The sequence below is a fragment of the Anser brachyrhynchus genome (assembly GCF_964034855.1).
Source record: "Anser brachyrhynchus genome assembly, chromosome: 9".
NCBI lineage: Eukaryota > Metazoa > Chordata > Aves > Anseriformes > Anatidae > Anser > Anser brachyrhynchus.
The window spans coordinates 6641237-6662470 of NC_137703.1; the positions used below are offsets into that span (position 1 = coordinate 6641237).

Genomic DNA, 21234 nt, shown 5'->3' on the forward strand with positions numbered 1-21234 from the left:
AGGAGTTGCAGTGAACTCTGGTGGTGTTCCTGCAGTCAGCTCTAAATTGGAAAATAACAGATGCAGATTAAGCTGCTGTAAGGGTTCTTGCAGTACAGCTCGCGCTGCATGTACATGTGCACACACGCTCATATGTGTGTGTCTTCCCGTTCATGCCTATATGTTTATGTATTTGTATATACTTCTCTGACTCTTGAACAACAAAAAAAACCACATGATTTTTAAAATTGGCTTCAAAATTGCATGTTTATGATCTATGTAAGAGACTTGCTAGTTTACAGGAACAAAAAATAGTTATATTTTGCTTACAGTTTATCTGTTTGGGGCTTTATCCTTAATTCAGCAGCATGCGGAAACGTATATTAACAAGAATTATTTCATGCATCATTGTTCTGGAAATATGAACTAATATTCATAATAGCAACAATGTGCCTTTGAATTTCTTTAACTGCTTTCTTCTATTTGTTCAGCAATGCAGATGTATCTTTACTGTGAAAGCGTGTGTGGGTTCTCGAAAGCTGCTTTAGTTGCAGGACACAGTGTACGTCATTAAGTAGATACCACTTGGTCTTCTCATGTCATCTTTTGGCTACTTAGGTAGTCTTTAACCTGGTTGCTGGAGTAGTGCAGTTTATTCTACCTTTATAATAGCAAGCCTTTAAAGAGGTATGGCCCATTTGGCTAAAAAATGTTAATGTGGTGACCTCATTTCAGGAAACAGAACAGCCGGTGCTTACTATGGATGCAAGAGAAGCGCTGGGAGCGGACTTGCGTTGGATGGTGGCTTATTAAGAGACTATCATTACTCTTAGGGACAGGGCTTCCTACAGAAAAATATTTTGGTAGCTAGTTGATGAGCGTGGACTAACAAATATGTAATATTTAAAATGTGTAAATAAACCGAGCTCACTTTGATTGAGGTCAGTTTGTTCATTCCATCAGCAGAGCTGAATAAACAGTGATTTTCAGGTGGAGGGCAAAGGAGTCAGGGAGGGCTTGGGACACTGATGATAATCCCTTTAGCTGAAACAGCTGCAGCTGGAGAGCCACGTGAATTTACGGGGTGAATTGAGATTACTGATAAGGTGGTGTATTTGAAGGCAGAACATTTGATAGTCCCTTGAGACTAGGGCTCAGGCCTGAGCAGGTGGAAGAGGAAAAAAAAACATTCAGGTGCCATTCGCTATGAGATGTCTTGTCCTCAGAAACACCCCATGCTGCTGACTTGTCAGTCTTCCACGAGAAGGTTTTATAACCAAGGAGGAAATAGGCTTCTGAACCAGATTTTTAACTCTTTAACAAAGCTCCTGCATATGTAAACTGATTTTCAGTGCTCATCATTTTATATTCCAGATTTTATTTGTTTATATGTCTAAATATGGATCTGGGATTCTATTGTTAACCATCCATTTAAAAAAAAAATCTTGGCTGTGGATAATTTGATTAATTCAGTTTTCCCAGTTGCTGATAGGTACACTAAATATATAGCTGGAGAGAGTAATTTTGTTGATGATTTAAGAAGTGCATCCTAGCAACGTAGCATAGTAAGCTATAAAGCTATTATTGTCTTCATATAAATGTGTCATTAAGCTGCATATCCTAATATAGTGGCCAAGGTGAACAGAAGATGAGATAATGCAGAGCAAGATTATTCTCACTTCCTATTTCTTAACGCTGTAAATGTTAAAATCTGCCTCTAGATAACAAACTTAAACAAAATCATCTCATAATGATTTTTTTTCAAAAAAAAAAAATCAACCTGCTCTTTTGCCCCTTCAAAAGAGTGGTGGCATATTAGTCATGAAGCATATGAGTAATATTTTAAAATAAAATTTAGAAGCTAATTATTATGGTGGTATAAAAATGGATGAAATCTTTTAAGCATTTGTGCATTTGTTAGACCAGAGAGCAAACTTGTGGACACAGACTGCCAAATCATCTCAGGTGGTAATGCTTATCTAAAATTTTAAAAGCTGCATACAAGGTGACAGAACACTTTCCTAGGCTATTCCTTTCCTGACTCCCCAGCTGAATATCGTGAGTAAATTATTATTATAAGCCCATTATTTCTGGGGTATTTCCTCTAAGTGCTTTCTCTTGCGATATGCAGGACAAGGGCTGGGGGAGATGTGGGGTCAGTTCCCTTATCAGATCGAATTTGTCATTTCTTTCTCCACTCAAGATCTGCTTGTTACACCAGGCGTTTCTTCAGTCCCAAGGCTCAAAGATGTCTTATTATTTGCTGATTCAGTCTGCTTGGTACATAAAGTGACACATTATGTTGGCGTAGTGGGCTGGAGTTGGCAGGGGACACTGCAGGGGTGAAATGTGGTAGAGGTGAAGCCACCCAAGGCTTAGGTTGCTCAAGTACGGTTTGTAGTGGGAAGGGGAGGATGGGGGGGAGAGACCCTTGAGAAAATCTAGCAAAGAACAATGAAAGAGCTGAGTATGCGATTTATATGTTAATGTCACAGATTCTTAAGAAACTTGGGATGAAATGCTGTGGTTGCATAGTCAATATAGGTAGTTTGTTACTGAGAATGTGTGTGTTAGTCCTGTTAATAACAAATAGAGCCTCTGCCTCCCAGAGTTCCTCCACCTAGGAGACAGATGATGATCTTCACAGCAGATGTAAGAAGCAATACCAGATGACCATGCCAACATTTTTACTTTCTGCAGTGTGTCTACATGACCATGCTCAGTACATGCATACCCAGTGAGAACCTGCACTTACGCCGAATTTTGAATGCTTGTTTGTGTCCTCGTGTCTGTACGTAGCTTATTTAACACCACGTTAAGGGCAAGCTAAGACTCAGAGTCATAATATCTTTGTGGGGAGAGAGACAAGAAAATATACTGAAATTTACCATTGATATGTAATGATTCAGCTTTGTATTTTTTTTCCCAAAGATTTAATTGATGCTGCAGCTTTGGAATGGAGCACTTTCCTCTTTACTGCCTAGCAACAGCCACCCCCCTCTGGCCTTCAGGTTTAAGCGTTGCCATCCTACAATAGCCCATTTGTACTGGCAGTAAGCAATTCAGGTGATTGCACATTAAAGCACGCAGAATACTAGGGGGCATTTTTCAGCCTTGATTCTAATTCCTGAACATCTGCATATTGCTGTTCTTTTTGTCTTTTATTTGTGCTTTTTTCACTCAAAATTGGCTTTGAAATTTTAGTTGGAACAGAAGAGATGCTGAAAATGAATTAGACCATCTAAGCGTTACTCCATGAAAACACCACCTACTGTCCACGAGATACTGCACTTTCTAATTTCATTTTCAGCTAAAGAAGGGCCAGGATTCTGAGAGAAATCTAGAACAGGAAAGAAAATATTGGTGAATAGGTTGCTTTGGGGAATGAGTTACCCTTTGGGGATTGCAAAGGGAAAAGATGTTGTATGCCAAAAGTCTAGAAACAGAAAATGGCGGAGGGGAGGAGAGGGTTCCTTGTGACTTATTTTTAGAAGACTCTACATGGTTGCACCAATGTTTTGCCATATACACATAGGCATTGTGAGGCAATGCACTTTTGTGAGTATATTTGATGCTTTGGGAGGACTCACTTCAGTGAAAGTACACAGGCAGAGCTTCCTCAGAGTTCTGGCCAGGTTGCTGTCTGCACATACTGACGTATGATAAATATGGTGTGAGGCAGGCTTCAACAACTTCATATCTCTTGCAATTAAGCTTAGTTATCTATATGGGAGCTGATTTTTTTCGGTGAAAAAAAAAAAAAATCCAGTCCTAACAGTAGGTTTCCCAAACTTTGAAAATCTGACCTATTTTCTACAGTATATAACGACATGCTCAGGACCATTCTTTCTTAAATTAAATGAGTAATGAAAAAGGAAGGCCTTTTTGAAGTTTGAGGTCAACAAAGCTGAAGGACTATGTGAACTCACTGGAGAGCTATATGGGTGAAATCAGAATAAAGGACAGTGGAGGAATAATAATTGACTTCCATGAAGGCAAACAGTAATTAGATGCTAATCATTCATTTTAAATGCATGTGACGTATTTGCAGGGTCCATTTTGTGGAACTGAATTTCAGGAGGATGGAAGCAGACCAGGAGACCGGGAAAGCCATCGGATACCAGGGGCGGGGACTCTGAGAAATGGATGAAAAGACTTGAGGATGTTTGACCTAAGAAGAGATGAGATGAGGGAAGGCCATAGGAGCAATCTTCAGGTCTGGGAGGAAAAAAAAAAGTTGCAAAAAAGACGAGATTAGTCTATTCTCAACATCAGTGGTGGAAGGGAGGATATACCATGTGCTCAAATGTAGCAGGATAGCAAGAAGTAGTGGGATTATTTAGGACGGACAGGGACTCTATACTTGGAACAGGGCAGCAAAGCATCTGCCTGCAGGGACAGCAGGGTGAGCTGAGTCTGCCTTGAACCAAATGATCTCCTGTGGTCTCTTCCAAGCCTATCTTTTTAAGATTTTATGCTTGTTCCTTTGGAGAGAGCTTTTTGTGTATCCACGAGCAATTTGATCTGCGGTATAGCAGATTATATTATTTATATAACTTCAGAACAACGTTTTGGTTATCAGTGTTGATTTCCTCAGTTGTATATTGGAACTGAAGGGTGAGTTCAAAAATGTAAGTATTTTAAGATAAAACAAATTCAGCTGAAATGCAGTTTGGCTGGTGAGATGGTGATTATCAGAACTAAGCCATGTGATATGACATTCATGATAACATTTTTCTTGCATAAATATGTAAAACTGGTATTGTGCCCTTTCCCCCATTTTTTTTATCTGCAGTTTTCATTTTAACTAATACACCTGACTGGACTTGTAAATGTTTCCATAAAATGTCTAAGCTAACACAGCTAGAAATTTCAGCTAGAAATTTCTCCAGTTCCAATAGAATTGCACTGGTAAATTAACACATAGAGATAAGAAAATGAAGGTGGTAACAGAAAGGTTACATGGCACTTTCTTCTGGTTGGCTGAGGCTTTCCTGTATGTAGGGTTAATTTTTTGAGATTCATCAGATAAAATGAAGCTTTCACCTTCTTTTTAGTTTTAAAAATTAAACATTTATTTGGGGATTTATCTAATTCCAAATCATTGTAAATCTTCAAATAATGGGTGGCTTTTCTAAGCATTGCTAAGTTTTACTAGGATTTCAGGTTAGGATGCTCTCTTAATTCCTTAGTATCCTTTGGGAAATGGGATTTTATTTGAAAATTGAATCATACAGTTTAAATAAAGATGTCCAGTGCTGTCAGAATAACACGCAGTGTTCAATCTAATTGCTTTTCAGTTTGTGGTATAACCTAATGATTGGGAAATGAAAGGAATAAAATACTGCCAGTTGGGCAGTATTGAGATTTTTTTGATCAGCAGATTCTCTATATAAAAAGCAAGGTTTCAAGTTTTTTGATCAATAGGTTTTCTTTATAAAAAAGCATTAGTGAAACATCCATTCCTATTCACATCTATATAGAATTTGTCTTTTGCCATGAGTAAACGTAATCGTCTCAGACAGTAAAATACATCACTGGGGCTTGATTATGCAGCTGGCCCCATTTTATTGAGACACTGGCATATTTCCTGTGGTCTGTGAAGAAAAGAAGATTATATCATAGTGAAGTTTTGCTGGGTCAATGCTCGGCCTGTGAAAACATGGTTATATGCAACACTTTCAAGGTGGGGGACTTAATTTTTTGCTGTCCTTCAGCTGTAGCCTTACGCTTGGCATCGTAGCCCGTTGGAAGATGCAGGGCACTATTGTTCAGAGCTTTGGGCCTGGATCTCCTGTTGCATTAGGAGAAGAGTAGTAAATCCCTCTGTAAAACAACTAGACCTATAAATTTCAAATAAAATTATATTCCCTTTGCTATCTTTAAAAGAGAGGCTAAGATATCCTTATATGCCTAAAGTAAAGGTTTAGGTTAAGGCATACAGAAAACTGTTGTATTTTATGATGTAGTATAAGTTTATTTAAAATACTTCAGATAACATTAGATGAAGTTATGAATTGTGATGTTTCCTCTCACCCCATATATGATAGTCTTTTTTTGTTTGAAAATTAACAATTATGGAAGTTAATAGGAAAAAGACAGTGGTGCTGATCTTATTGATTTTGAAAGAAAACGGCATTATTTTGAGAGATCTTGTAAACCGGATTGTTTAGTGAAACAAAGTTTTCTTGTTTACGTATCTCCATTCTGCGTATACTTAAAAATATTGTCATTTCATTTGTAGAAAACAATTTGCTATATTAAAAACAATAAATATATGAAGGAGTGGATCAGTTCTCTTTGTGGTAAGCATTTGAAGATGGAGGGTTCAATATTAGGAAGAGGCAAGATTTACTTGCTCTCCTAAAAGGAGAGCCTTTCACCTAAACCCTCCTGTAAACAAGAGGAACAGTGAATCATGGCAATGACTTCTTTTATGCTGAAGTATGCAATTTAAAAGGTAACTTCCCTCTCCTTCTTTGGCATCTGGCATTAACGGTCTTTGGGATTTTGAATAATGGCCTGTTCTGAGGGTCTGGAGCTGTCACTCTCCAGATTAAGGTTTCTGTGGTTCATTAACTATTCTGAAAATGGATAATGATCACCATCCTTTTTTTAGTGTGTCTCCAGAATGATAGGGGAGAAATGCTAAATGACATTCACATCTGCCTCTATGCTAGTTAATTAAGCAAGGTGTGTCATGTAAAACTGAGTGATTTTAAAAAAAAAAAAAAAAGATTAAGGTTGATTTTAAATAAAGTGTAAGATACTTCTATAACTGGAACTCTCAAGTGTGAATCAGGCAATCTGGTTTCTAGGTCTACTTCTGTAATTGCCTACCTGTTTGCCCTTGAGTGATTTGCTTATACTAAGCATTTTCAAAAACTTTAACAGGTTTGTGTTTTTCAATTCTTAAGCATCTGGCTTAATATCAAAGTCAGCTGCCTTTCAGACTTTGCATACATCATTACAAGTGATCAAAAATTGATAATTTCTTATTTTATTGCATGGCAGCAGAACTTTAGCTGATTACTCATGCCCATAGTCCATTGCTACTATAGTAAAATGAGCTCAATTAAACAACCTTCACTCTGGCCAATGCACTTTGCTGTATTTTGAGGAGCTCTATTGATAAACCAACTCATTTATAAAGTAATGCAGTAACATTGGTCATTTGCCATCCATTTTCTGTACTGCAAATAAAGCTAGTATGAAGGTGGTCGTTTTTTTTTTTAATTGATGTATTCAGAACAGATTCTATCAAATTTATAACCCAGATAACACATTTTACGTATGTTCAAATCTTTTTGTCTGACTTGTAAAGAATGTGAATTAAGTAAACTCTTCAGTTCTTTGCCCAGCAATTTCTGCACTCAAACACTAGTGTACACATTGCAGTATCTTTTAGACTCTAAATAAGAGATTTTTGTAATTGGCATTTGCTGATACTGATGATTAATGAAACACTGAAAATATTAGCTCCATTACTGTAAAAGACTATACAAGAGAATAAAACAAAAGCCTTTCTTGCACTGGTATGCAACTTATGCCTACAGTTTCCTCTGAAATTTTGACCACTACTGTGAGGAATTACCAAAAGTAAGAGTAAAATGATTCAAGTTCCAAGCAGATATAAACTTGCATGGTTTTTACATGGTGAGCATGTACTCAGTGTTTTTTTGTTTGTTTGTTTTTTTATGTAATGTATTTGCAGATGGTGTTCTTGTTGGCAGATACTTAGTTTTCAAAATTTGGAAGTCTTGCATTCAGTGGGGTGATTTCCACAAATGTCAGCTGTTGATTTGTTGATGAATCTGGCCACATACTCTGTGGCAGAGTTTAACTAATTAGATAAATTTCTAAGTCACATGGTGACTTTAGTCTGTGTACTTGCATTGTTCAATAACAGCTCTCACCAATTTTCTTTCTCTGTCAATAAAAAGATGCAATTGATAGTTTTCCATTAATAGACCATTAAAATGTGATTTTGTACATTAAAAATATTTTATTTTAAAGTACTGTTACACTGTTTGTCTGATGCTGGAATCAGTGAGGCATTGGGTATTGCCACTGGCGTTTATTTCCACAATGAAAGATTCCACAACAAAAGAATTGCTGTTTATTAAACAAATAGGTCTGAGAAGAAAATGTTTAGCTTAAAATGGCATATTATTGCTGAAAATTAAGGTGAATACTCTCAAAGAAGTCACAGGTATTCAGAGCTATAGATTATTCAAAAGTTTTCTAAGCTTAAAATAGCCTAGAAGAGTAGTAGGGAGATTTTGTATGTGCTTGCCCTGTTTTTACTACTTTTTTTTTTTTTTTTTTTCTGGGCAATCATTTGATGGGCATTTACTGGAACTAGTATTGGCATTCTTATCTTCTGAAGCATTTCAAAGATTTGGATGCTGGCTAGATGTTCATATAAATGACAGCCAAATCTCTTAGAAAACTTGGGAAAGCTCACCTATGGTCAATTTATGACTTTGCAATGTTTAGTGTACAGGAACAATGAATTGCTTGTTTTGCAATAAAATTTTGAAACACAGAATGAAAGAATTGGTCATTTTTCAATGCCTTTCACCACCTGCCTTGAATGCAAGTTTGGCTTGCATACTGATGTTGGCAAGTGAGGTCTGAACTATCTCCATTACTTTTATTTAAAACACATAAAAGGGATTTGACTGTCTGTTGCAGCAGGGAGTAGCAATATGCTTAGTAGTCCCGCAGTGAACAAAACAATGTACAAAATAGCCACGTTTGGAAGCCAGCAGGGGCTGAGATTTGAGTGTCTTCAATCCCATGACAAAGAATTCGGCAGAAAAATGAGAGGTTTGACCTGCAACCGTTGTGCATGTAATTATACCATGATAGGAGAGGGTACATAAGCTTGGGTACACCTGTGAAAGTTTAATAGCGAGGTGGACCTAAAGATAGGACAAAAAGGCTATGAAGTTTTGTTGAAAAGTACTTTTGTGCCTGTTTATGGTATCATATTCTAAATAGATGATGCAAATCCCCCTTTCTTTGAAAATATGCAAAAGCCGTAGTGCACATGATGTTAAAGTAAATGGAGAAATAAATAAAAACCACTTTTTCTGCTAAAGAACTGTATTACCAAATCTAGAGCTGGTATTCTATTGCCTCGTGTTATGTATTTTTATGGGTTTATGACTTACATTTATTCTGTGGAGAGTGACCTGTCGTTAAAATACTGCTTCATGCCAGTAGCATGTAGCACCTCTATGGTAGGTACTATGTAGTGTCCATAGACACGCTGGTGCAGATCAGGAATTGCCTGATGTCAGATGTTTGATACATGGCTACCTAAGACTGAACATGCTTTTAGCTGTCCTTTTACTAGGACAGAGCATGCATTCGTCACTCTATCCAGACGAGCAGTGTGTAGGCTTATCAGGCAGAACGGGTTACAGGGAGGGACTTGGGGGTGGTAGGTCCTGCCTCCAGAGGCTGCTGCAGTGGCTTATCTACCCAGCCAAAAAACAGGCGTATGTAAGAAGCAGCATCTTGTCACGTAGTGGCTCTATCTAGTGTCCAAATGTTATGTTTAGCCATAGCTTTGCATTGCACTCATGCTCTAGGCTGGCATCACCTTGTCTGTGTATGATTTAGGAAGTGGTGTCCCCATGGTCACTGCAGACCCCATGGTGGGACACGAAAGAACGCAGCACCACATTTCTTGTGGTCAATGGCTACCACAAAAATAATGTCAATATCAGTGTGAAATCTATGTCTAGAGTGTGCAGAATGTAGAGTGATGGCAGATGTGACAGAGGACGTGTCATGGGACTGCTCCAGCAGCTGCTGGAGGCCTTGCAAGGTCCCCTAAAGATCCCGACATGGTTCTTGGTACCTTCGGACAACTGCATCCCCTCTGCGCCAAGCTGCATGCAGTCAGCTGCTTACACCATGAGAATGTTTCTCTTAAATAATTTAACGTGCTGATAAATATTTTTCCTCTCTTGTACTTGGAATTTTTCTTTTGGAATCAGCAGATTTGTGGCAGTCAGTCCGGACCATGGGAAATGCGATCGGGCAGGCTGGAGACGGGCCAGTTGAGCACCCTAATTAACAGGAACGTGTAATTAAAATGCAGGCAGATGTAGCTTGGGCAGGTGGTATTTCCTGGAAACATTTGGGTCGCTGTGTCTACACACAGTAAATGTGATGGATGCAAACAGATACTGTATCAGCAACTGGGAAAAATGCTTGTGCATATGCTGAGCAGTTGGTCCATGCGAGTGCTGTGCACACGTCCAGCACTTCTGAAGCAGCAATATCTCTGCTTGTAGTGGGACGAAACTATAAGAAAATATGAAAATATGTACTCAGCATATGTACACATTTTTAAAACTCAGCCTGGACACGTTTGCAGGTAGGAAAAAAAGACATATGCATGGAAACCTATAAATATAATAACCCCATATGATGTGTTTCTTGCGTTCGTTTTGATCATCTGCCACCAGTTACTGTTGTAAACAACATATTAGCCAAGATAACACTTTGATCTGACATCGTTTGTGAAAAATCTTTTCTAGTGAATTCGTTGTGACCCCCAAACTTTAAAAACAGCTACCCAGCTGAAAATCTGGCACATAAAAACTCCAAAATTATATTTGTTCTCTTTCTTACTTAAACCCCAATTTCAGTGAAATGGAAAGGGAAGAAAAAAAAAAAGGTAAAAATTAACAGTTAAAAATTGTGAAAATAAAAATTGGATACACTTCTAACTGCAAAAGTGGAACTCAAAGGTGTCCTTTTAATAGGCCAGCAAATGTAGGCAGATATCAGTATAGACATTAAATCTTTAGAGAAAAAAAGGCAACATTTTCATATAGGAGTTTTTCATATATCAGGTCTTTTCCCTGGAGATTTTTAAAATTTTTCTCCCTGGAGATTTTTAAAATTAAATCTAAATTTAAGATTAAATTAATAGAATTGATAAGGAATTATGATACCGTTAAATTGATCCATCTTTTGATTCTTACAGTGACCTGTTGTGATTTGTCAGTACCTTTCGAATGGTGTTTTGCAGCGTCCCAGTGTATCAGAAACAGCAAGCAGCTGGTTTGTTTGCTCAGCTCCATGTTTCCCATGTTTACCAATTTTAAAATGAAATTTCTGTATTTTGTGCATGTATGTGCTCATTTATCTTTTTAAATCATCTGTTAAATATTGGTCTTCTGAAACTGCAGAGGCTGCAGAAAGAATGGATTCATTACAGATGTATCTTCAGCTTATTTCAAATTATTCCTGTAGCTTTAGAGCTTTGAACCTTCAGCAGTACTGGTCTGCTTGTCTTAACTCACCAGGACATTCAACCGATCAGGCAGTAAAATAATCTTGTTTATATTGGAAGTCTAAGATTGTGTCTTTAGAAACATTTTCTTGATCTTTTCATCGTATCAAAGTGGGAAAACTTTATCTGAAGTAAAATAGTATATGCTTTCAGAGTTAAGTGCAATTCTTTTCTTTTTTTTTTTTTTTTCAGTTCAGAAACCAAGCGTAACTGAGATGGAGCAAAACATGCATGAAAACAAGTTTATGGTCCGTTTTGATCTGTTAGTTCAATATCTTATCTAAATCTGATTTGTATTAGAAAGTAAAAGAAAATAACTCGTAGAAATCCCTTGGAGAGCATCAGATAAATACAGTCTTATTCTGATGGTTATTGTTATTAACATTGATTCTAACTTGAGACCAATTCTTGCATCCTTGGTGGCTCCGCTTCAATAAATTATGCAGATTTACAGTAACTGAGATCTGACCATTAACTTTGCGGTTATTCCCATTGACTGAAGCTAGGCACAGCTGAATAAAGGGTTGTTTTAATGTGCAGGAATACAAAAATTTGGCTGACGTTATTAAAGGTCATACTGTAAATGGAAATTGGCAATCGCGTTGCTATTGATTCCTACTGATATGCTTGCAGAAGTGAGAGGCATAATTGTCCTTAGGGCATGTTTCGACTGCTTAAGTCTTACTGCTATGAATCTTAATGCTCCGGCAGTTTTAAGTAAGTTATGGGACACGATGTAGAGAGTGACTATGAAGTGTGTGTGAAGTGTTGTGTTATTTTTTTTTAACAGCCAAGATGGACTGGCAGACAAACTTGATGCTATTCTAAATTTGGTCTGTCTTAGGAAATACTGTTTTTACATTGCATTTGTTGTCCAGCTAGAATGTAATAAAAATAATGGGTTAAATTTACCTTGGATTTTAAGTCCATGAAGTCAGCAAAATTATATCAAGGGTAAGTGCAGGACAGTCATTGTAGGAAATCTGTAAAACAACAACCCTCGGTATTGTGTTGCTTGTAAGATTTATCAAAGTAGTCTTATATGTGCTGATTTATTTTAATAAAAGGTTTGCTTGTGATTTGCAATTTGATTTTAACATCCTATAAAGACATTATGGAGTGAATAGTTAGTGTGCTCATTTCTTTAACTTAATCAGTTCTGTTGTCACAAAAGCTTCAAAGACAGGCTTACTTAATTACAAAGTAGAAAGTAACTTTGCTTCTATTACTGAGGGAGTAGCTTGGTTATTGTATCCCTGTCTTCTTTTAATGCTTAATTCCTTTTATTGAAACTGGTTCCTTCTTGTTGCAGTGTGTCATAACCTGATTGGCCTGGGATAAGTTTCTTGAAGTTATTTATCCTATTAATGGTTCCATCACCAGTGGAAAACGTGAATGTTCTGTTAATGATTGTTAATCAAAAAACTTTGTGTTTCTGCAGTGCCCAAGTTTATGTCATTACATTAGTGGGAGCAGATGAAATTGGAAACTTGTAATATACTACTGATTGGTTTAACTTGTCCATTTTCTGTAGATGGCTTGAAGACTTATTTTAGATAATTTAAAAAGATTAACTCTGCAAGAATAACATTTGAAAATTACTCCTCCTGACAGGATCTCTGAAGTCTGTAACATAAGTCCAGGGTTCTTGTAAAGGCTGTGAACTTTGTACGTCGATAACCTTGTTACTGTGATGCAGGCGGTGATACAACACAATTCTTTAAATAGAGTATTTTTCATTTTTTATTTGTTTTGTAAATCCATTGTATATTGGAATCTTTATTTAATCCAGATAATGCACACCGATCACACTAGTGTTTTTTGAGTATTTTGTAGGCTGTAACAGATGCTATAACTTCACTTTTTTTTTTTTAAGGCTTTGTTGGGGTAGATGGGGAGTCTTTCTGCTTTCTTTCCATCATAACTGTTCCTTGGTGGTGCATTCCCTGGCATGGCCAGCCTGCTCTGCCCTGTCTGCGGCTTCTGCAGCTCATGGCTCAGTGTCACGGGGTGTCTATAAATGTAAGCATGTGCTTGGTGGGATTCTCAAATATTTATCACCTGCAGTAATGGTTTTAAAATGAATATGCATTATCAAATACTGCTTTTAGTGTGTGCAGGATGGCTGGGGTACTTTTTATTGAGGACCCTAAAGCGTCTAAATATCATTTTGAAAATCATCCTTTTTGTGAAGTGAAGTTTGTGAACAGGACTTCCTGGCAGTGTCCGTGTATTTGTGCTTGGAAACCATTATCTTTAATTTTTTTTCTCAATCCCATGAGCTTCAAATCTAACAAAAAATTAAAAAATAGAACGTCTTCAAGAAACTCAACAAATATTCCCTATTTTTGTACTGCATTTAGATAGCACATTTTATCTGAATAATGCTGCTTTTTATTTGTGCCCTACTTTGCTTACATAAGTCCTCTAAAATTATCCGTAAAATACTCTCTACATCTGGGATCTTCTAGCACTTGCTGGGAGGAGGGTGGCCCTTCCATGCTGTCACCATTTTTGTCCTATGATCCATCTGGTAGCAGGTGTCGAACAGTGATACAAACCCGGTAGCGATATAAACCCAAACCAACCTACCTCAAGGCCCTGTTGGCCCATCTGGTCAATACTGCCAAATTAATTTTTAGGCTCATGTCGTGTGCGTGCCAAGCTGTTGGCTCAGGTAGGAAGTCTGAGGAACACCTTCCCACAACTAACACAATATTTGGGGAAACAGTTCCATTCTGCTTAGCAGATTTGCTTTACTTGATGATTTTAAGCCAAACACAATATAACTAATTTTCCACACCACTCCCTCCCTGAAGTCCCTGAAATATTACTTCAGACAGCATTCTTTTCTGCTCAGTTGTTGGTTAAATTGATGGTATCAGAAACTTGAGCAGCTCCATAGAGATGAATTTTGAAACAATTGTTGTGATAATTTCCACTGATTCTTTACATTTCAACTGGGTGTGTTTCCTATAAACATTTTTCCATACTTTCATTTCCCCAAAAGTGGTTGCTTTTGCCTTGTAAATGGTAAGAAATTATTTGCAAAGAAAAGGAAGGGTGATTTATTTTTAATGCATGTTTGATGATCCATCGTGAATCCCATGTTTCATTCAAATAATATTATAGACTGCTGCACGTTAAGGTGCAAGTGTCTTGGTGGGAAATAACGTGAAACTATTTGTGTTTGTTCCCCAGAGATTTCTTACAGTTCCCTAGAGAAGATGATGTAGACACTGCAATGAAAATTCTGGGTCAATGGACTTCTCATGGCCTTGAAGATGTCCAGCTGGTAAATTATTCTGTTTTGCTTGACCTACCGGGCTCTTCTTCAAACACAGTAACTCTGAAAAACAGCGGCGAATGCTTTTATCCTGATGGACTGCAGTGCAACAGAGGGACCAAAACTCTTCATAGCCAAGACCTCCTGTACTCATATGCAGCTTACTCTGCCAAAGGAACACTTGAGGTAACGTGACTGTTTGTCATTTGTGTTGAAATAGCTTCCATTGAACTTGGCTGGCAAAGTAAACATGACAAATTGACCAGCCTTAAGTTAACTGTGATAAATACCAGTAAAAATCTCAAGTCAAACTTAAAAAATAATCAAACCTGAAGGCTTCCTATGTTGGTGTTAGGTTGATGGTTTTTGTTTTTAATAAGTATCTCAGTTGATGAGCTGATACTTATTGTTTGGGTGTGAAAGTATGAAAGCTATGTCATGATCTACGTTTCCTATCTGAGATAGCATAAACCTCAATGTATATTTCTGAAATATAAGAATTGCAATGTAAATGTACTGTTGTATTTCTCCTTTTTAAAATGTTATACGTTACCTTCAGTGATACAGGGGGGTATGAGTGATGATTATGTCTTAGTTTCTTTATTAGTTTTCTTTATTAGTTCATTTTCATGACTTAAAAAATTAAAAGACTATGTAGGAAAAGTTGGCCTTGAGTTTGGAGGGTACCTCTTCCAAAATATCTTTGTATTTTAAGAATGTTTTATATTGCATATCAGTTACTGAATTTTGAGCAGTAAAATGCAACTCTTGTTCACTTTGCTTTTGCTTGTGACAGTGTTTGCCCATAATATTTATTGATAAAATGTAATGCGTTGTGGAAATCTTGAAATGAGTAAAAATGGTGAAAGTTGCATCATGTTAACTAGCCCATTTTATGGACTACTAACATCATTTTGAAATTTGGGCGTTCAGAAATTTGAGGGCTGGTAGAAATTCATATCCTCCAGTTTCTCATCCTGCTTCCGCTTCTCCTTCTGGAAAGCATCAAAGCCTTTTAGTCCAAAGGATTTAGTCCAGAGACAAGGAGGACTGGAGTTCTCATTTTCCTTTGGGAGAAAGACTTCTCTCCATCTCCTGGATTTGTGCACTGTTTTCCAGATCGAGTTTCATGCTCATTATCACCTTAGAGCCTCTGTGCTGGGGCTCTGACAATGAATAAAAGCATAAAACAGTAACTTCGTATTTAGGTTTGATATTTAGAAGTGAAATAAAGTAAGCAAGGTTAAGTCTTAACTTGCATTGTGTACAATTCAACTTTTCTATGGGCAAGTAAAAAGTACTAATGAATGGGTTTAGCTTATCACATTTATCACTCAGTATATACTTTCTCACAGTAACCTAATAAGAGTAGCTGTAATGAGATAAAAGTACAGTTGTGGCCTTTGAGATTTATTTCATGAAAATAAATGCGTTGCTAGCAAATTCATCAGATTAAAGGAAATTGAATGTACTAGGGAGAATCTTTGACATTATTACCAGCAACACATGTACCACTTTTAGTTATATTTCAGGACACTTTTCTCTGTGATTGAATTCTGAAGAAATGACCACATACACTGCTTGTGTACTATGACCAGGGATGTACCTTGGCTTTGACAAAAACCTTGGGAGCTTGCATTTGAGCCAAAGGATGGCTCCCTGTGCACAATTTTACAGTCAGTTTTTGAGATACCTAGCACCCTCAGAGATGTTTTCTTTTATTCTTTGAAAAGTCTACCCTAAATGTCTTTAAATCAAATTTTGCCCAAAAGGGAAATTTGCCTTTTAGTTTAGTCTACAGAGAAATCGGTAGCAATCTAACCTTTCTGACTTTTTATTGTACACAATAATCTTTACTATTTAAAGTAATGGAGGTAGAAAAACTTTGAATGAGGTGTAGCAGGTGATGTCTGTTGCTGGGTTCAGCCATCAGAAGGTGACTTGATTGCTTGCAGTAGAACTACAAATTGTGTATTTTGAATATGTTGCAGTTGGTTGTGATTGCAAAATCATGAGGGTTTTCCTGCAAAAAGATACTCTTGTAACAGCTACTCATAATCTGAATAATTTTCTTTCAAATGTGACACATCCTAAGCAGAAAATTTCTATTATATGTCACATAATCAGGTTGAATTGCTAATATTGCTTGAATGCCACTGCTCCGTTGTATTTCATTTGTATATTTGGTTTGCAAGAAGTTCAAGCACGTAAAACCATTAGTTCATTGCAGTCTGTCTACCAGCAGAGGTACAGCTCTACTTTCATGTTGACAAGGTTATTTGTAGAATAGCAGGACTCATTTTCTTTGACGACCTGTCATGTCCATTCATCATATAGCCATTGTATATGAGCCGTCCAATTTGTGCTTTCTGGTAACAGTCTAAACAGCATTTGTGATATCTGAAATCTACTTCAAAAACCTACTCAGTGCCATTGTGATGGATGGTGCACTTTACTACTTCTTTATAATTCATTGGGCCCTGAAAAGGTGACACTGTTTACCCATCACGATGACAGGCAAGGCAGCCTACAGTTCTGGAGAGAGCTGTCTTGTCAGTTTTAAAATAGATATTGCAGCGGTTATGTAAATAATATACCATAGACCAGGTCAGCCTAAGGAAAGAGTGATATATGTGAAATATATTTTTATGAAAAGTTAAATACCAACGGCCTTTTACAGAGTTTAAGCCTTTTGTCTGCTTAATGAAAATGGGAAAGCCACTCTAGCCCACAGCATACATAAAAGGGAAAATGCTCGGCATCGAATGTATGCGTTAAAGCAAAATGTGCTGTCAAACAGCACCTAGCCAGCCTCCAAGCAGGCGCAGCACAGTGAATCTGAATGTGCTGTTCCATGCCCGTGTTGTGTGATCGTTCTCACGAGCCGAGCTGCGTGTGCTGTCCTTGGTAGGTGCTGGAGGGACGAGCTGGATAGCCGCTGGTGTGGTCCGAGGAGAGGTGTGGGGAACCTGCGGAGACCGTGTGCTTCTTTGGGTACCAAATCTGTGAGTTGTGCCAGCATAGGTGTGCCTTGTAACCCACAGGTAGCAGTGATCTCCTGAGCGCGGTCATGCCTGGGACGGAAGCACGGCAGAAGGTGCGTGGCTGCGAGTAGGCCCGCAGAGAATTTCAGGCAAAAACAAACGGTTCGTGCCCGTTCTGCAACGTTCCCTGTTCCTTTAGTAACAGTAAAGAGAGAATACTGGCAGATGTCATGGTGTGCTGAGACAATATTCAAGGCTGGACTAATTAAAGCAAAATGAAGATGATCTTTACTTTGCGTTCTTTCAATTTCTGAAGTTTTGAAGTTTTTTGAGTTGAAGTTTTTTTTTTTGAGTTGAAGTTTTCCTCACCTTCACTTCAAGGATTTAAAATTTATTCACTTTTTGCTTTATGGAAGTGTTCGCGGAACCTTTAGCAATCCTAAATCTGTTTTAATATCTTAAACAGGTATTTAGTATCCTTCATTATATAGCATTACTTTATGCTCTGCTGTCCTCCTCTAATTCTTCAGGAAAAAAACAACTCCCTGTGGACTGCACCAGCTCCCTGTTAGGTCTTTGTTGTTCGTGTTTTTATTTATTTATTCATTTTTATCATGGACACTCTCAGCAAGTCTGGGAAAATATCGCTTTCCTTTCCTGGACCTCACACACTGAAAGGACCGCGCTGGTTCAAGAAGCAGGGGCGGATGCAAGACCAGCACAGTATTGGCATGTGCTGTGTGGAGAGTCCTTGAAATGGGAATACAAATGTGGGCAGGAATTTGAAGGTTTTGTGGATGGAAAAGAATCATCCCCATCTCCAAAGCAGTTCTCCCAACACCCAGCACATCTCCTTTATGCTGCAGCCTCTCGTCCATCCCTGGTCCCTGGCTGCTTGGACTCCTTCACTGCTTCACCTCGCTTTCCTGCCATCATCCATGTTCTCTGGCTGACTACCCATGTCTCTGTTCCAAATGTCTGCTGCTTTTAGGCATTTTTGTTCCCGGCTCAGCCAGCAATATCTTCGTTTTGGAGGGGCAGAGAAGCGAGAATGCCGACTGTTTGCCTCTGTGTCTGCAGTATGCTGAAGAGATGCTCTACATCTGTTGATAACATATCAGCCTGCTCTGGTTCATTTGTTTCAGTGACGTTTTCTCAGCTAAATGAGAACCCACCACAGAGATTAATGCAACCTGGAATGATACAAGAAGTACAAACCCATATGTTAAGCTCATTTAGTGGTGATCTCACCATTTTTCAATCCTGGCAAGGCAGGAATAAGGGAAGCAGTGTGCAGATTCTTACCAGATTTTGCATAAGGAGCGGGGGGGTTGCTCACTTCATTGGATAACCCATTTTCCCATCCGTCCCTTTCTTTTACAGGTTCTTCACTCTGTGCAGGAAGATGGGAGCCTTCCTCTCCTTTGATGCCAGTTCCTCTAATCTTATTGACTGTGTGCCCTACAGTCCTCTTCTCTCTCTGCTAAGTCTTTACAGTACTGCAGCACTCCTCTGTTGCTTTGCGGAACTTAAGTTCTCTATATTTCTAGCTCTGCACCAAAAAGTTATGAGTTCCTCTGGAGGGACAACGCATCAGGAACTCCTTGACCCAACAGCTTGCTTTCATTTGATTTGGTTTCTTTGTGCTGCAAATGTTATTAGTGCACCCTTATTATTTTTTAATCTTCCCTCTAGCTAATCAGTAGTAATTTCCTTAACAGTATTTCTGAATTAAGATTGGTTTCAGCAGTTTGGTTTTAGAATATTTTAAAAATATTCCCAGGTTATTTTATCCCCAGGCAAAATTTCCAAATGAGCCTTCTGCAACATGCTTACTTGCACTTCTTGAATTCCAAAGGCAGCAAGTGCATATAATTCAGATTAAATAATCACAGCATCTCACGCTAAGTCTTTCGGTCATTTGTGATGGCACATTGGTGAAAAATATCAAGCTAGGGGGAATCCTGATACAAGTGTACATTTAATTCTTTTAGGCATGCCAATTTAGTTCATTATTATCTTTATTAACATTTTCTAAAATTCCTTCTCCAAAGAGACATGTACTAGCTAAAATGAATCCCTAGCAACTGCAGTCAATTTGCAGATGGCTAGGGCTATAGGTTGAATAACACATGCACACAAATGAGAAGAATCCTGTGATTTTTTGTAACATTTAGATGGTTTAGAGGAGCTTTATTTATCCTTTATTTATAGAAGAGTTTCTCAGAAACCTCTTCCACAAATAATCATAATTTAGACCACTGCTCTGCATACTAAGTAGATACAGCAAATTTTCAAGACAATCTCACTAAGAATATGGATTTTAGAATAGACTTGACCTTTAAACAGAAAACAACAGTCAACATTAACTACAGCATAGCTGCCACTCCATTTTAATTACATATAGAAAGCTGTGAAATGCAATGTGAAGGTTATATAATTTAAATTTGCAGTCAAGAACTACAAAAATTATCACTGAAGAGATTTCCTGCAGAACATCCTGTCAGTTTTCTGGCATATATCATATAACCATTCATAAATAAAGTTTTACAGTTCCCTAAAATAATAGTGGTTCATCACGCGCAAGAGCCCAGTTAATACTGCTGCAAGATTTTTGTATTGTCGAGGGGTAGGGTTTCAAAGATGCAAATGGCTACTGCTGCAAAACCTTCTGCTGTTTTATATTTGAGTGAATGCTGTACTGATGTTTTAGTAATAAAATATCAGTAATGGCATTTCAATAATAATACCGATAATAAATGAGTATTTTAAAATGCAAAATAAAGATGTGAGGCATCTTGATATCGACAGATGTAACAGATCACTGAGCACTTCCATGCCATTGCACATACTCAGCTAAAGGCACTTTTCAATAAGTACAAAATTTGAGAGGGACCAATGTTGAACCGTAAACATTATATATATATTCTCATATCATGGTAAAAACTAAAAGATGCAAACAGTGAAAACATGGGAAATGGATTTGATGCTTGATTCAGGTTTCAGTGTAAGTAAAACTCCTATTGAAATTCATGAAAATCGTTTTTAACCAGAGTTGAATTTTGTCTGTTGTTAGTCACTGTGAAAGAATACAAGTGAAAATACTTCTGTAAATGCATGGATCTTGGAGAAATATTTTTCCCTTTACTTATCTTATTGTATGATTTAGACCAGGCAAGTCATAATTTCCCATGCAGTTCAGTAGATACTTGAGTTGATATCTGCCCAGTTATTCTTCTTTCATGCCCAGTTTTTGTTAATGTTATTTGGTGCAAACCTGAATAGAAGGTAGTGCAAGTCAAATGGAAATTTTTCTGCAGAAGCACAAGGCACGTATTTTGCTTAGCAAGCGCTAACTTATCAGCTCCCTCTACTTTCTTTTATATCTTCTTAGCAAATATGGACCTACCAACAGCAAACCTGGTTTAGAGTGCTGTTACATGATCTAATAATTTTTTTCTCTTTATGTTTGCAAACATAACTCCTCCTCAGAGGAGGAATTCCATGCAAAAACTACTTCTGTTGTGAGCTATTTGGTTTGGTTTCGATGGATTTTTCCCTTAAAATTCTCCAGTATTTTGAGGGCTTGAAACTGCCTTGAAGGCACCTTGCTTATCTTAAAAACAAACCCAAAACTTTCCTGCAACAGAAAGATTATAAAGCAA

The 21234-nt window shown here is 37.6% G+C and overlaps 1 protein-coding gene across 20 annotated transcripts in view; it reads left to right on the forward strand.

Moving 5' to 3' along the window:
- The window catches only part of NAALADL2 (N-acetylated alpha-linked acidic dipeptidase like 2), a 438404-nt gene that overhangs the window by 229787 nt on the left and 187383 nt on the right, over nucleotides 1–21234 (forward strand). For all 20 annotated transcript variants that reach the window (XR_013954883.1, XR_013954884.1, XR_013954885.1 and 17 more), the window contains one exon: nucleotides 14501–14771. Coding sequence is in view for 16 of the 20 variants with exons in the window: in XM_080604240.1 (XP_080460366.1) it covers nucleotides 14501–14771 (271 nt within the window). In the remaining 4 variants the exon portion in view is untranslated. The remainder of the gene's footprint in view (nucleotides 1–14500; nucleotides 14772–21234) is intronic.